At 45.1% G+C, this 14,373-nt stretch overlaps 1 protein-coding gene across 4 annotated transcripts in view; it reads right to left on the bottom strand.

Annotated features, from left to right (window-relative positions):
* The window catches only part of PRDM10 (PR/SET domain 10), a 97,970-nt gene that overhangs the window by 40,834 nt on the left and 42,763 nt on the right, over window positions 1–14,373 (bottom strand). For all 4 annotated transcript variants that reach the window (XR_008684420.2, XR_008684421.2, XM_055415865.2 and 1 more), the window contains exons 5-6: window positions 3,118–3,343; window positions 1,097–1,338 (exon numbers count right to left, since the gene is read on the bottom strand). Coding sequence is in view for 2 of the 4 variants with exons in the window: in XM_055415865.2 (XP_055271840.1) it covers window positions 1,097–1,338; window positions 3,118–3,343 (468 nt within the window). In the remaining 2 variants the exon portion in view is untranslated. The remainder of the gene's footprint in view (window positions 1–1,096; window positions 1,339–3,117; window positions 3,344–14,373) is intronic.

Genomic DNA, 14,373 nt, shown 5'->3' with positions numbered 1-14,373 from the left:
GTCACTAAGTTGTATGACTCTTTGCCACCCCATGAACTGTAGCCTACCTCTGTCCATGGAATGTCCTAGGCAAGGACACTGAAGTGGGTTGTCATTTCCTTCTCCAGAGGATCTGCCCAACCCAGAGACGGGACCTATGTCTGCTGCATTGGCAGGAGGATTCCTTACCACTGAGCCACTAGGGAAGCCCAACAGATGACGTGAGTCGATGTAATTCTCTTTGTGTTCCAGTCAAAGTTAATATTCAAAAACAAAGTTGTCAAGCCTCTATTATAGGCTGAACTGGTTTCCCCCATAATTCATACATTGAAGTTCCAGCCCCTAGTAGCTCAGACTGTGACTGCGTTTGGAGGCAAAGCTTTGGAAGAGGTGATGAAGTCATCAGAGCGGGTCCCAGTCTCAGCGGACTGGTGTCCTTACAGGACAGGGAGATCAGGACACACAGAGAAGCACCAGAGGCACCGAGCACACAGGGACTGCCTGGTGCCAAGGCAGCCTCCTGCAAGCCAGGGGCCATGACCTCAGAGGGCGCCAACCCTGCCTGCACCCTGACCTTGGACTTCCAGATTCCAACAGTGTGACAAAACAAACACATATTGTTTAAGCCCCCTGGTCTGTGGTGTTTGGTCCTGGAAGCCCTCAAAGACTAGTCCAGCCTCTGAGAACAACAGAGCTCGGAATTATTCACATAAGGCTTCAGGGTCTGAGGGCTTCCCTGGTGGCTCAGTGGTAAGACTCTGCCTGCCAATGCAGGAGACACGGGTTTGATCCCTGGGTCAGGAAGATCCCCTGGAGAAGGAAATGGCAACCCACTCCAGTATTCTTGCCTGGGAAATCTCATGGACAGAGGAGCCTGGTGGGCTACAGTCCATGGGGTTGCAAAAGGTCAGTCAGGACTAAGCGATTGAGCACACTGCAGTCTGAAACTGTACCGTCCGCGTTATTGGTAAGAGAGAAAACGCCTACATTTAAATCAGTCAAGCACTGAAAGCAAAACACAGTGAACAACTGCCATGAGACTGAACCGAGAGGCTCGGTGGGAAAATGCATGCCCCTTACAAGTCATCAGGACAGGAGGGGACAAAGTGTACATTACCTTGAGGTGGATGTAACAGTCCTTCAGCTCCGATTCCCTGACCAGTGGCCCCTCCACGGGCCCAAACTGGGTGCGCTTGGGGATGCGCCTCTTGGAGAACACGCCGCCCAGGAACCTGTCAATGTAGAGTACCAGCGGGAGGCTGGCCCGCGCCCGCGTCAGCACCGGCCGGTTGGGGATCGGGTGCAGGGGGCCGTGCTTCGGGCACACGGAAGAGTGTGCGTTGTTACACTCCTCGCACCCTGCATGAGAAAGAAAGCCTCCAGGTGACGGGCTCGGGGGAAAGGGTCCTAACCTGGAGAACCCCCACGTTTAAGTTTTTAAGACCAAATTCAATCAGCTCCTACAACTGCACAACACATTCCACTGTAATACATGATTCTCCAGAGACTGGGAGAATCCTGGTCTTTTCTAAAATCAGGCAGAATTAGCTTGTGGTCTGCCAAAAATAATAAGCAGGCTGTGACTTATTTCTCTACTGGATGTCCATTGGAAGAGTGGCACTAAATTTACAAGTCAACATGGCTGAGTACAGCAAAAACGAACACAGCATTGTCGAGCAACTACACTCCAATTTAAAAAAAAGTTAAAAAAAGTTTACAAATCAAATAAAACATGTCTGGAAAGAGGAAAGAAGTACTTATTAGTTGTGTAAATGTTGCAGAATCTGATGAAACAAATGAAGCAAATTTTATAGTATGTAAATTATAGGTCAATAAACCTGTTTTTTTAAAAAACCTGACAATACTGTTAGTTTCCTCAAAGGGAGCAGTAGAAACTGTGCTGTTGAGTTTGAGATTCCCATGCATAATGCGTGAAGATAATGTTGAAATGAATGAATTTAGCATCCCAGCCTTCATTCACGCGATGACACAACGAGGCCAGCCCTGATATGTATGTTCAGCTCATCCTGGGAGCGATGGGTTTGCACTAAGCGTCCACATCCACCCACTCTTTCCCAGAGTCCCCCATCTGGAGCTTACCGCCAGGCTGCAATGTGTACAGCAGCAGAAGAGAGGAAGGAGACTGCTTCCCACAGAAAGCAGACTCCTGACTCTCAACACATCTAGTCAACCAATCGTATCTCACCCAACTCTGGCTGTGGGGTGGCCTGGCTTAGGAAACAGGTATTACCAATTTCTACAACTCTCCAATAATGGAGAGCTACCTTGTGTTCATATTTATAAGATTAAAGTGACTTCCTGTGTATTTGACTAAGGAGTTGCCTTGAAAACCTAAGAATTCAAAGAAAAGCAAAACGAGGAAATTCTCTGTTGGGTATGGAGATGAACACAGACCCCAGGCAAACAGCCTCACCGCCACCATGCAGAGGGTCCTGGGAGAGAGATGGTGAGATCACAAAGCTCTGCATGGCCTTGTAACTCGAAAGAGGAGATAAAGACTTTGCCATCTATGTGGGATATTGGTAGGCAGCAGCAGCGGCTTGGTGGAAGGAAGCAGGCCCCTCCAAGCAGGCAGGACAGACAGGCAGTAGTGTCGGCTGACGGCACCAGCAACCGGACCACCTGCATTTGAATCCTGATTCCTGCAACAACTGAGCAGGACCTCTAGAAAGCTGCCGACTTCACCAGCCCATGGCGAGCATTGCTCGAGTTAGGAAACTAGTGCAGAGTACTAGTGCCCGGGGTGTGACAGGCATCCTTTCACAGTAGGCATTTTTTAAGGTTGGTACGAAGAGAGGTGAGGCACCAAACATGTGAAAGAGGGAATGGCCAGATCTGCCAGGACTGGACACCATCATGGCCTGGCAGCTGGAGCTCTGAGATCAGAGGCTGAGGCTTGGTCGTGACCCAGCCCCGGGCCCTGTGACACCAGCAGGCTGCCCAGCTTCCTCCAGCAGCCACTCATGGGTGCGATCGGAGCTCTGGCAACAGCCAGCACCTCCCTCCCCGGATGCCCAAGGATGATGGGAAGGGGCGCCTTCGGAGAGGTGAGCAGAGTCTGCACTGGGAACCCTAGCAGAGGGGCCCACCCTGCGCCCGAGAAGCAGCTCCACTTACACAAGTCGTGCGGGTCAAAGGGCCGAGGGGGGTCGGGTTCCCAGTCGTCCAGGTCAGTGTCCTCACCGTCTTCCTCCTCTTCGTCCTCAGAATCCTCGTCCTCGTCCTCGTCCTCCTCCTCCTTGGCCTCCAGTCTGGCCATGGGGTTCTGCAGAGTCGCCAGAGGGTCCGAGCCATCCACACTCTCAATTGAGGGTAACACCTGGTTGTGCACCGGCAGCGAGGCCTGGACAAGGTTTAATCACAACGTCAGCACAGCCCACGTGGGGTCGGAGGGAACCCGGACACACAGAACACGAGGTTTTGATGGAAGGTACTGCAGTATTCTTGCCTGGGAAACCCCATGGACAGAGGAGCCTGGGGGCTACAGTCCATGGGATCACAAAAGAGTTGGAGACAACTTAGCAACTAACACACACGCACACACTCTTCTCACCAGCTCCCTCCGAGGCCGTGCAGAAAGGCCTATCTATGGACAGTAATGAGGAATCTGTTTTCATTTTTGCTGTTTCTGTCCCACATCTGGACTCCTTTCATGTCAGCAAGAGTTTCAAACCTCACAAGCCCCCGCCAGAGGGCTGGGGACCCTCATACTGACCCTGCCCTTCACTTCAAGTCCCACCTCCTCACTCTCTCAGTCTTTCCAAACTTGCTTGAGAGGCCTGCCCTGCCTCCCCAGAGACTTCAAATATGAAAGTAACAAACCCTTCCACACCCTCCCAGAGCATGTATGGTACCATCAGCTGCAACATCTGATCTTGGTTCTGGGTGGGGGCCCTCCTGCCTCTGCAGGTGGCCACACCCTAGTGCAGGTAAAGGCCTGACCGGCCTGCAACCACGTGGCTTTAGAACTTTACACATGGTGTAAGATGCAGGTGGCAAAATTCAATGGGTATGGGTGCACTTTCACATACTCCAGAGAGGTCAGGGTTTGACCTTGACCTTAAGAAGGAAGGAGATGCCTAGCTGGTTCATCATGCTGAAATATGCTGAAATTATCATTTGCAAATAAGACATGGTTTATGTCATAGATTAGATTAATGCCACTTTACCAAATATGCTGGAAGAAAATAATGGTGCCTTGAGAGTCCTCACCTGGGGTTATGCACCACCCAGGCCCTCTTATGCAAGGGTGTTTCTCCTGTCCCGTTAGCGCCATCAGTCATACTCAAGCTGCTTCCCTAGTCTGTATCTTTCCTCCCCTAGAATGCTTGCTCTTCCCTTTAGGCAATCTCCTAATCCCTGTCCTCTTCCACCTCTCCGGGAACCATCTCTGCTCTCTCTCCTATACATTTGCAGTCACAGAAGCCCACCTGACAACACCGTCCAGCCCACCAGGCAGCCCATATGGTTCCGAAATAGCTCAGGAATGTTCCTGGGGGGTCGAGAGCCCCCGAATTTCCTCTCAAGTTAGACCAAGTAAGTCTGCCCCTCCAGTAAGTTAGACCACCCCTCTGCCAGGTGAAGACAGCTCCTCCAGTAGTTCAAAACCAAAACCCCTAGGTCATGGACTCATTTCTCATGAGACGAATCGTCCAGATCCCTCAGGGTCTCAGCCTTCAGTGGATCCCCACCAGCCTGCACCTGCACTCATCAGAGACAGCCACTTCCTAGTGCTGCTCCATCAGGACTCTGCAGGTTCCTGAGACCCCTGGGCCTAGCTGTCCCCTCACAGAGTATATGGAACCCCTATCTCCTGCTCAGGACTTAAACAGCAGATTTTTACTTAAATGGCAATTTATCCCTAGGAAATCTCATTGTATTGCCTCTTCCATTCTTCCAGCCAGGCAAGATCTTTCAGAACCTTGGTTCTCACATCTCACACCTTGGCTGCCCCCCCATCTTGGTCTCCATTGCCCATTTGAGTGCATTTTCACATGAGTCCAGCTTGCTGCTCCAACTGCACCTCAGGGACGGAGACCACAGGCTTTGGAGTCAGACAGATATGGATTAAACTCCTGGCTCCACTACTCAGCAAGTGAACAAACTTCTCTGAACCTGTGTTTCTTTATCTGTAAAAAGGACATGGTAATACATACCTCATAAGCTGTTGTGAGAATTAGATGGAATGATGTGTGCATGAGGCCAGTAGTAGTGTCCAGCATTTAGTAAGCGTTTACTATTAATAATAGATTATTATTATCATAAGTCCTTTAAGGACCGAAGCGACAGCATGTGTTTCCCCTAACAGGCTTCGGGGCATGCAGCAGGTTGCCAGGAGAGGTCAGGATGCGGACAGGCAGTTGGCCCTTTGGAAAGGATGTCAATCCGTCTAGGCATCTAAAGGGACTCTGCCGATCGTCACAGAAAAGTACGTTTTCAGTTGCGCATCTACATCTAAGAACTTCTTAAACCCCGTGAAGAAACAGTATTGTGGGCGTTTACAGAATCTGACCTGCTCTGGCAATTAAAGGTCACTGCCCAACATGAGAAACCCTCAGGCTGAAGAAGGCAGATAAGATCAGCTGCCTCAAACAGCACTTGCATGTTTGAACTGTGCATTCACTCGGCCCAGGAGCCCAGATTCATTTGTGACATTCCACCTGCAGCTCAGGGCCTTGTACAAGTGTTGACAGGAGGACACGATTCTGGGACATGCTCCTGCTTCAACTTCAATAAAAACAAGAAAATGCCCACTGGGGTGAGGTCTCAAGAAGGAAAAAAGAGCAGGGACTTCTGGCCATGAAACTCCATCTGCCACCCCTCCGGGTCCGCACTTGCTCGGCTCCCCCTTGCTATCTCAGAGTGCAGCTCTGGTATCACCCTTAGCTTTGAGCCACTTAAATTCTATGCCAGTGTTAGGGATGAATGTTATCACACACTGAGCAAACCAAAGCATACATTCACCTCCACTCCTCATAAATTCTTCATCTCTTTGCAGAGCTGACCTGAAAGAATAAAATCAGCAATTGAGAGTTACTCCTGTGAAGCTGTGATGTTATGTTTTCCCAACTGATGCTGCTAGAAAGACTGTGGTCAGGCAAGTTACTGCTGGCTTCTCGCCACTGCTGAAAAGCTGACATTAAAACAGACCGACAGCCTCTTCATCCCCAGGCTGCAACTCTCCTCAAAGGCTGTGGCAAGGAAAAGGCTGGAAGGCTTCAGCAATATCTAGAGCAGGGATTCCCATCCTCTAGGATCTAATGCCTGATGAGCTGAGGTGGAGCTGATGCGATAATAAGAGAAATAAAGTGCACAGCAAATGGAATGTGCTTGAATCACCCTGAAACCATCCCCCCTCTGGGTCTATGGAAAAACTGTCTTCTAAGAAACAGGTCCCTGGTGCCAAAAAGGTGGGGGACCACTGAAAGAGAACTGATACTAACACAGGTGGAACGCACGCCAGAATCACGAGAGTTACTGTTGAAAAGCGTGGCTGATCATCACCTGTAGGTAAGAATTGTGTATATCAGACAGCCTGGACCTTAACACACAGGAGGCATGTGTTACAGATTTAATTAATCACTCTAATTCAGCTGCCATTCACTGAGTGCCAGGCATACATTTAAGCTCCTTTGAGGCCAAATCATTTTACCACCAGCTCCTGAGAGGCAGAGATGAAATCCACACTCTGATTTGGCCTGACTTTCCCACTGCCTCACAATGGCCCCTGCATCATGGGGTCTGTTGGAGGAGGAGGTAAACAGCACACACACCTCGTGGGCCGAGCAACAAGCTAACACACCTGCTCCTGAGGCAACAGCCAGGCAGCAAGGCGGGGAGCCGTGGGTGTCAACTCCACTTGGAGGGAAAGAACAGGAACAAAGATAGTGTACGCCCCTGCATGTTGTCACACACCATAACATGTGGGAGAGGAAAAGGAATTTGTTAAAGTCATGGTATACTTTCTCCTTCCCACTTGGCATCACTCTCGGTAATTATTTCTGAAACGACATCACGCATTGCAGGACACAATTTATCTGAGACGGAACTATGAAACGACACTGGACGGCAGCAAACACAACAGAATGCTCTGGGTTCCTGCTGAGGCCAATCATGAGGGCAGCAGATTTTCCTCACAGTGTGTGGGGCATCACACATGTCCTTGCTCAGAAACAAAGCAGAGACTGCGCTTCTAGGTCTGGGAGCTCCGTGCCTTCCTTACGGATGGGGGAATGCATCTGTGAACAAGGCTTCACGTGGATGTCGCTACCGCTAAAGACAACTGAAAACAAGAACCTTTTTGCCAAGGATAAAAGAGAGAAAAATACAAGCACCTATCATCTATGTTAAATCCTCAGTCCAGCTTTCTATCCAGAATTTATCCAGGTCACAGAATAAACTGATGATCACTGAGGTGTTACAGCCAGAAATAAAAATCGTGCCGGTTGAAAGGAAACTGCAGTAAAGACAGGGGCGAAGGCAGTGGTGACAGTGTCTGCAATGCTGGGTTCACAGAGCTGTCTGAGCACAACTTTTCTTTCGTGCAAAACATGGAACTGACAGGTTGTTTCAGGAGATGGGAGAAGATGAAGGGCCCTTTGAGGTGCAAATGGCAACAAAACCTCTAATTAAAACGATACCTTAAACCTAAAACAACAAAACGCCACTTTGCTTATCAGATTGGCACAATTTTAAAAGAATGCAAATACCCAGTATGGAACTGGAAGAGCTCATATATTGTTGCTGGGAATGTAAACTTTTTCAGTATCGGAGACGCAATTTGAAAATCCTATCAAAATAACTTTCCCATTTATACTTATAAATTTCAAACTTATCTCAAACAGAGAGAACAGTGTAATAGATGTTATCCACCGGTCACTCAGCTTCAAAAATTATCAACTTATGCCTCACCTCTCTTCAACTGTTCACCCACCCACTTTCCCCCTCGCTGGATTGTTTTGAAGCAAACTTCAAACACTATATACTTTCATCTCTAAGTAGTTCAGCAGATAACTCTTTTTTTAAAAAGGACTTTTATATTTTATTATCATACCTAAAAAAAAAGAAATCACTCCTTAATATCATCAACTCTGCGGTTATTGTTAGGAGTTCCCCCGACTGTCTCACATCTTTTTCTTTTTTACAGTAGGATTGTTAATGTCAGAAGCCAGACGAGGTCTGCCTACTGCACTTGACCGATGCGTCTCTGAAGTCTCCTTTGACCAGTCAGCTCTCTTTCTCTTCTTTTTCTCTGCGATCTGCCTGCTCCTCACAGTGCAGACTGTGCCGACTGCATCCTCGTGGCCTTTTAGCTTGTTCCGCTTTGTTGACTGCGCCTCCTATTCACTGGCAGTGAAGCCTAGAGACTCGATCAGATTCAGATTTCATTTGGGGGGAGGAAGAGGAATACCTCCAATGAAGTAAAACACGAGAGGAGGCACACAAGACCAGGAACCCTATAATGAATGCTCTCTGTTTGTAGTGATGTCAACAGTGTTCAGGGGGGTGAGCTGGTCCATTCACTACAAAGTGCCTCCTCAGCTTTTTCCTGATGACAGGAGATGAGAAATGGTGATGCTCTAAGCCAGTCATCCCCTTTCACTTATTAGCTGGATGCTTCCTTAATGAAATTTCCCTCATCAAGCAAGGATATTCCAGGGGAAAGGCTGGATTCGTGCCCATCTCTTACCAGTTTTCCCAATAACACTGTGGTTTCCTAGCATCCTAAGAAAGTGACCAAAGAGTATTTCTTTCCCTATCAGTATGAACTCGTGGGTTTTGCTGCTAAGTCACTTCAGTCGTGTCCGACTCTATGCAACCCCATACGTGGCAGCCCACCAGGCTCCCCCGTCCCTGGGATTCTCCAGGCAAGAATACTGGAGTGGGTTGCCATTTTTCTAAGTAGCCCTGATTCCTCTTATTGGGAAGCTCTATTTAGAGCCACATAGAATCATTGCTACTGGACTGACGACTACATCCAAACCTTCTCAGTGGACAAAATTAGAAAACCTATTTTTTAAGAGAAAAAAAAAAATCCTGAGTTTATACTGATATTCGAATTCAAATTTAGGATTCAAACTTTTCATTTAACTTGTGAGATTTTTATATTTGTATCTTTCTTCACTTTCACAAAAATCTCAGTTCTTAAATAATTTAAAATGTGAATATCTTTAGTCTCTATCATTTCTCTTTGGAGAATTTACTCTCAGGAAATAATCTGATATGACATCTATGAGAGCGTTCTGCATACTAGCAAAAAAAGAAGGAAAGGAAGGGAGAAAGAAAGAACCTACATACACAAACAATCGACATTTTAGGAATCAGTGAACTAAAATGGACTGGAATGGGCGAATTTAATTCAGATGACCATTATATCTACTACTGTGGGCAAGAACCCCTTAGCAGAAAAGGAGTAGCTCTCATAGGCAACAAGAGTCCAAAATGCAGTACTTTGATGCAATCTCAAAAATGACAGAAGATCTCTGTTCATGTCCAAGTCAAACCATTCAATATCACAGTAATCCAAGTCTAAGCCCCAATCAGTAATGCTGAAGAAGCTGAAGTTGTATCGTTCTATGATGACGTACAAGACCTTGTAGAATTAACACCCAAAAAAGATGTCCTTTTCATCTTGCATTCCATAGGGGAATGGAATACAAAAGTAGGAAGTCAAGAGATAACTGGAGTAACAGGCAAATTTGACCTTGGAGTACAAAATGAAACAGGGCAAAAGCTAACAGAGTTTTCCAAGAGAATACACTGGTCACAGCAAACACCCTCTTCCAAAAACACAACAGAAGACTCTACACATGGACATCACCAATGGTCAACACCAAAATCAGACTGATTATAGTCTTTACAGCCGAAGGTGGAGAAGCTCCATACAGTCAGCAAAAACAAGACCAGGGACTGACTGTGGCTCAGATTTGCAATAACTCCTTATTGTAAAATTCAGACTTAAATCAAAGAAAGTAGAGAAAACCATTAGACCATTCAGATATGACCTAAATTAAATCCCTTACAATTATACAGTAGAAGTGACAAATAGATTCAAGGGATTAGATCTGATAGAGTGTCTGAAGAACTATGGACAGAGGTTCATAACACTGTACAGGAGGCAGTGATCAAGACCATCCCCAAGTAAAAGAAATGCAAAAAAGGCAAAATGGTTGTCTGAGGTGGACTTACAAATAGCTGTGAAAAGAAGAGAAGCTAAAAGCAAAGAAGAAAAGGAAAGATATACCCATTTGAATGCAGAGTTCCAAAGAACAGCAAGAAGAGAGAAGAAAGACTTCCTCAGTGATCAGTGCAAAGAAATAGAGGAAAACAATAGAATAGGAAAGACTAGAGATCACTTCAAGAAAATCAGAGATACAAGGGAACATTTCATGCAAAGATGGGCACAATAAAAGACTGAAATGGTGTGTACCTAACAGAAGCAGAAGATATTAAGAAAAGGTGGCAAGAAAACACAGAGGAACTATACAAAAAAGATCTTCATGACCCAGATAACTGTGATGCTGTGATCACTCACCTAAAGCCAGATATCCTGGAATGTGAAGTCAAGTAGGCCTTAGGAAGCATCATTATGAACAAAGTCGGTGGAGGTGATGGAATTCCAGTTGAGCTATCTCAAATCCTAAAATGATGATGCTGTGAAAGTGCTACATTCAATATGCCAGCAAATTTGGAAAACTCAGCAGTGGCCACAGGACTGGACAAGGTCAGTTTTCATTCCAATCCCAAAGAAGGGCAATGCAAGGGCAATTGAAGGGAATGTTCAAACTACCACACAATTGCACTCATCTCATACACTATTAAATGCTCAAAATTCTCCAAGTCAGGCTTCAACAGTACGTGAATCATGAACTTCCAGATGTTCAAGCTGGGTTTAGAAAAGGCAGAGGAACCACAGATTCAATTGCCAATACTCGTTGGATCCCAGAAAAAAACAAGAGTTCCAGAAAAACATCTACTTCTGCTTTATTGATTACGCCAAAGCCTTTGACTGTGTAGATCACAACAAACTGGAAAATTCTTCAAGAGGTGGGAATACCAGACCACCTGACCTGCCTCCTGAGAAGTTTGTATGCAGGTCAAGAAGCAACAGTTAGAACTGGACATGGAATGACAGACTGGCTCCAAATTTGGAAAGGAGTATGTCAAGGCTGTATACTGTCACTCTGCTTTTTAACTTATATGCAGAATACATCAAGAGAAATGCCGGGCTGGATGAAGCACAAGCTGGAATCAAGATTGCCAGGAGAAATATCAATAACCTCAAATATGCAGATGACACCACCCTTATGGCAGAAAGTGAAGAGAAAGTAAAGAGCCTCTTGATGAAAGTGAAAGAGGAGAGTGGAAAAGCTGGCTTAAAACTCAACATTCAAAAAACGAAGATCATGGCATCTGGTCCCATCACTTCACGGCAAATAGATGGGGAAACAATGGAAACTGACAGACTTTATTTTCTTGGGCTCCAAAATCACTGCAGATGGTAACTGCAGCCATGAAATTAAAAGATGCTTGCTCCTTGGAAGAAAAGCTATGACCAATCTAGACAGCATATTAAAAAGCAGAGACATTACTTTGCCAACAAAGGTCCATCTAGCCAAAGCTTCGGTTTTTCCAGTAGTCATGTATGGATGTGAGACTTGGACTGTAAAGAAAGCTGAGCACCTAAGAATTGATGCTTTTGAACTGCAGTGTTGGAGAAGACTCTTGAGAGTCCCTTGGACTGCAAGGAGATCCAACCAGTCCATCCTAAAGGAAATCAGTCCTGAATGTTCATTGGAAGGACTGATGCTAAAGCTGAAACTCCAAAACTTTGGCTACCTGATGCAAAGAACTGACTCATTGGAAAAGACTGATACTGGAAAATATTGAAGGCAGGAGAAGAAGGGAACGACAGAGGATGAGATGGTTAGATGGCATCACCAACTCAATGGACATGAGCTTGAGCAAGCTCCGGGAGTTGGTGAAGGACAGGGAAGCCTGGCGTGCTTCAGTCCATGGGGTCACAAAGAGAAAGACACAATTGAGCGACTGAACTGCTACAAACAATAGTTGAAGAACATGAATGAGTAAATCCCCATAACAGAACACTGTAAAGCCAACAAAAATGATGAGACAGCTTTCCAGGATGTTATTAAAAGAAAAAAATATCATCAAGATGAAAGCTACTGTAAAAGAAAAAAAAAATCTAATAAAGTGGTTAAAAATACAATGAACTAGTGAATAAAAACATAAAACCCCAAACAAAATATCAGCAAACCAAGTCCAGACATACAAGAAAAGGAGTTTATTATAGAATAAAAAGCTGGCTTAACTTTTGGTGGTGGTTTAGTCACTAAGTTGTGTCTGAGTCTTGAGACCCCAGTGGACTGTAGCCAGCCAGGTTTCTCTGTCCACGGGATTCTCCAGGCAAGAATACTGGAGTGGGTTGCAATTTCCTTCTCCAGGGAATTTTTCTGACCCAGGGATCGAACTGGAGTCTCCTACATTGCAGGTAGATACTTAGGTGGATTCTTTACTGACTGATCCACTAGGGAAGTCTGTGACTTAACTTTTAAATATCAATTAATATAATCTAACTGTTAACAAGGAAGAGAAATTTCTCAACAGATTAAAAAAAAGCATCTGAATCAACATCCATGAATAACAATCAATATCAATCAATAATAAACATTCATTAAAAACCATAAAGGGAGCTTTCTTCATTGATGTGTTCTTTATACAAAAATCCTGCCTGCAAGAGAGGACTTCCCTGGTGGTCCAGCAGTTAAGATTCCATGCTGCCACTGAAGGGGGTGAGGGTTCAATTCCTGGTTGGGGAACTAAGATCCCACGTGCCATGTGGTACAGCTGAAGGGGGGGAAAAAAATCCCTGCACTAAACATCATTCTTCATAGTGAAGTAGTGAAAGTTTTCCCTCTGCAATCAGGAAGGAAAATGAGAAACCTACACATCTACCAGCACCAACTCCATTCACTAATGGATTGGAGATCCTAGCCAGCAGAGCAAAAGGGAACAAAGGAAGAAATAAAAATGAAAGATGGAAGTGAGCAAACATAACAAAATAGAAACAGAGAACAAACAGATGGTTACTAGAGTAGCAGAGGGTGGGGACGGGAAGAAATAGGCGTGGCAAATTAAAAGGTATAGACTCCTAGCTACAAAATAAATGAGTCATGAGTATGAAACCTGCAGTGTGGGGAATACAGTCAGTACATAGTATCTTTGTATGGTGACATGTTATAACTAGACATCATGGAATATATGAAATATATAGAAAAAATCACTATGTTGTGTAATAGGAACTAACCCAGTGTTGTAGGTCAATTATACTTCAAAAACAAACAAACTAAACACAGTGCTACCATACGACCCAGCAATCCCAGTCCTGGGCATATACTCAGAAAACCACAACTCAAAAAGACATATGTATTTTTTTTTATTGCAGCACTATTTACAATAGCCAGGACATGGAAGCAACCTAGACGTCCATCAACAGATGAATGGGTAAAGCAGCTGTGGTACGTGTATACAATGGAATATTACTCAACCATAAAAAGGAATGAAATTGAATCAGCTGTAGTGATGTGGATGAACCTAGAGCCTCCCATACGGAGTGAAGAAAGTCAGAAACAGAAAAACAAATATCACATATTAATGCATATATGTGGAATCTAGAAAAGTGCTACTGATGAACCTATTTGCAGGGCAGGAATAGAGAGGCAGATGTACAGAATGGACTTGTGGACACAGCGGGTAAGGAGAGTGTGGGAAGAACTGAGAGAGCAGCACTGGCATAAATACATCACTGTGGGTGAAACAGATAGCTAGTGGGACCCTCCTAGGTTCCCAAGCTGAGCACAGGGAGCTGAGTTGGTGCTCCGTGATGACCTAGAGGGGTCAGATTCGGGGATGGAGGGACGCTCAAGAGGGAGGGATATATTTATACAGAGAGCTGATTTGTGTTGTTGTATAGCAGAAACTAATATAACTTTGTCAAGTAATTATATTCTAATTAAAAAAAAACAACACAGACTCAGAAAAAGAGATCATACTTGTGGTTACCAGAGGTGGTGGGTGGGGGGAAGGGGGAATGGATGAAGGTGGTCAAAACATACAAACTTCCACCAACAAAATAAGTAAGTCCTAGGAGTGTAATGAATAGTATGATAAATAAAATTAACACTGCTGTGTGTTATACACAAAAGCAGTTAAGAGAGCAAATCTTAAGAGATCTCATCACCAAAAAAAGGTTTTTTTTCTTTTTTTTTTTTTCATTTTGGAGATGATGGATGTTCACTAAACTTACTGTGGCAACCATTTCATGAGGCATGTAAGGGAAATCATTATGCTGTA

This window comes from Moschus berezovskii, chromosome 25 (assembly GCF_049115385.1).
Source record: "Moschus berezovskii isolate FMDL1 chromosome 25, NW_MosBer_1.0, whole genome shotgun sequence".
In the NCBI taxonomy this organism is placed as follows: Eukaryota; Metazoa; Chordata; class Mammalia; order Artiodactyla; family Moschidae; genus Moschus; species Moschus berezovskii.
The sequence above is the reverse complement of the archived record's forward strand: the minus strand, read 5'-3'. Positions and strand labels throughout refer to the sequence as shown.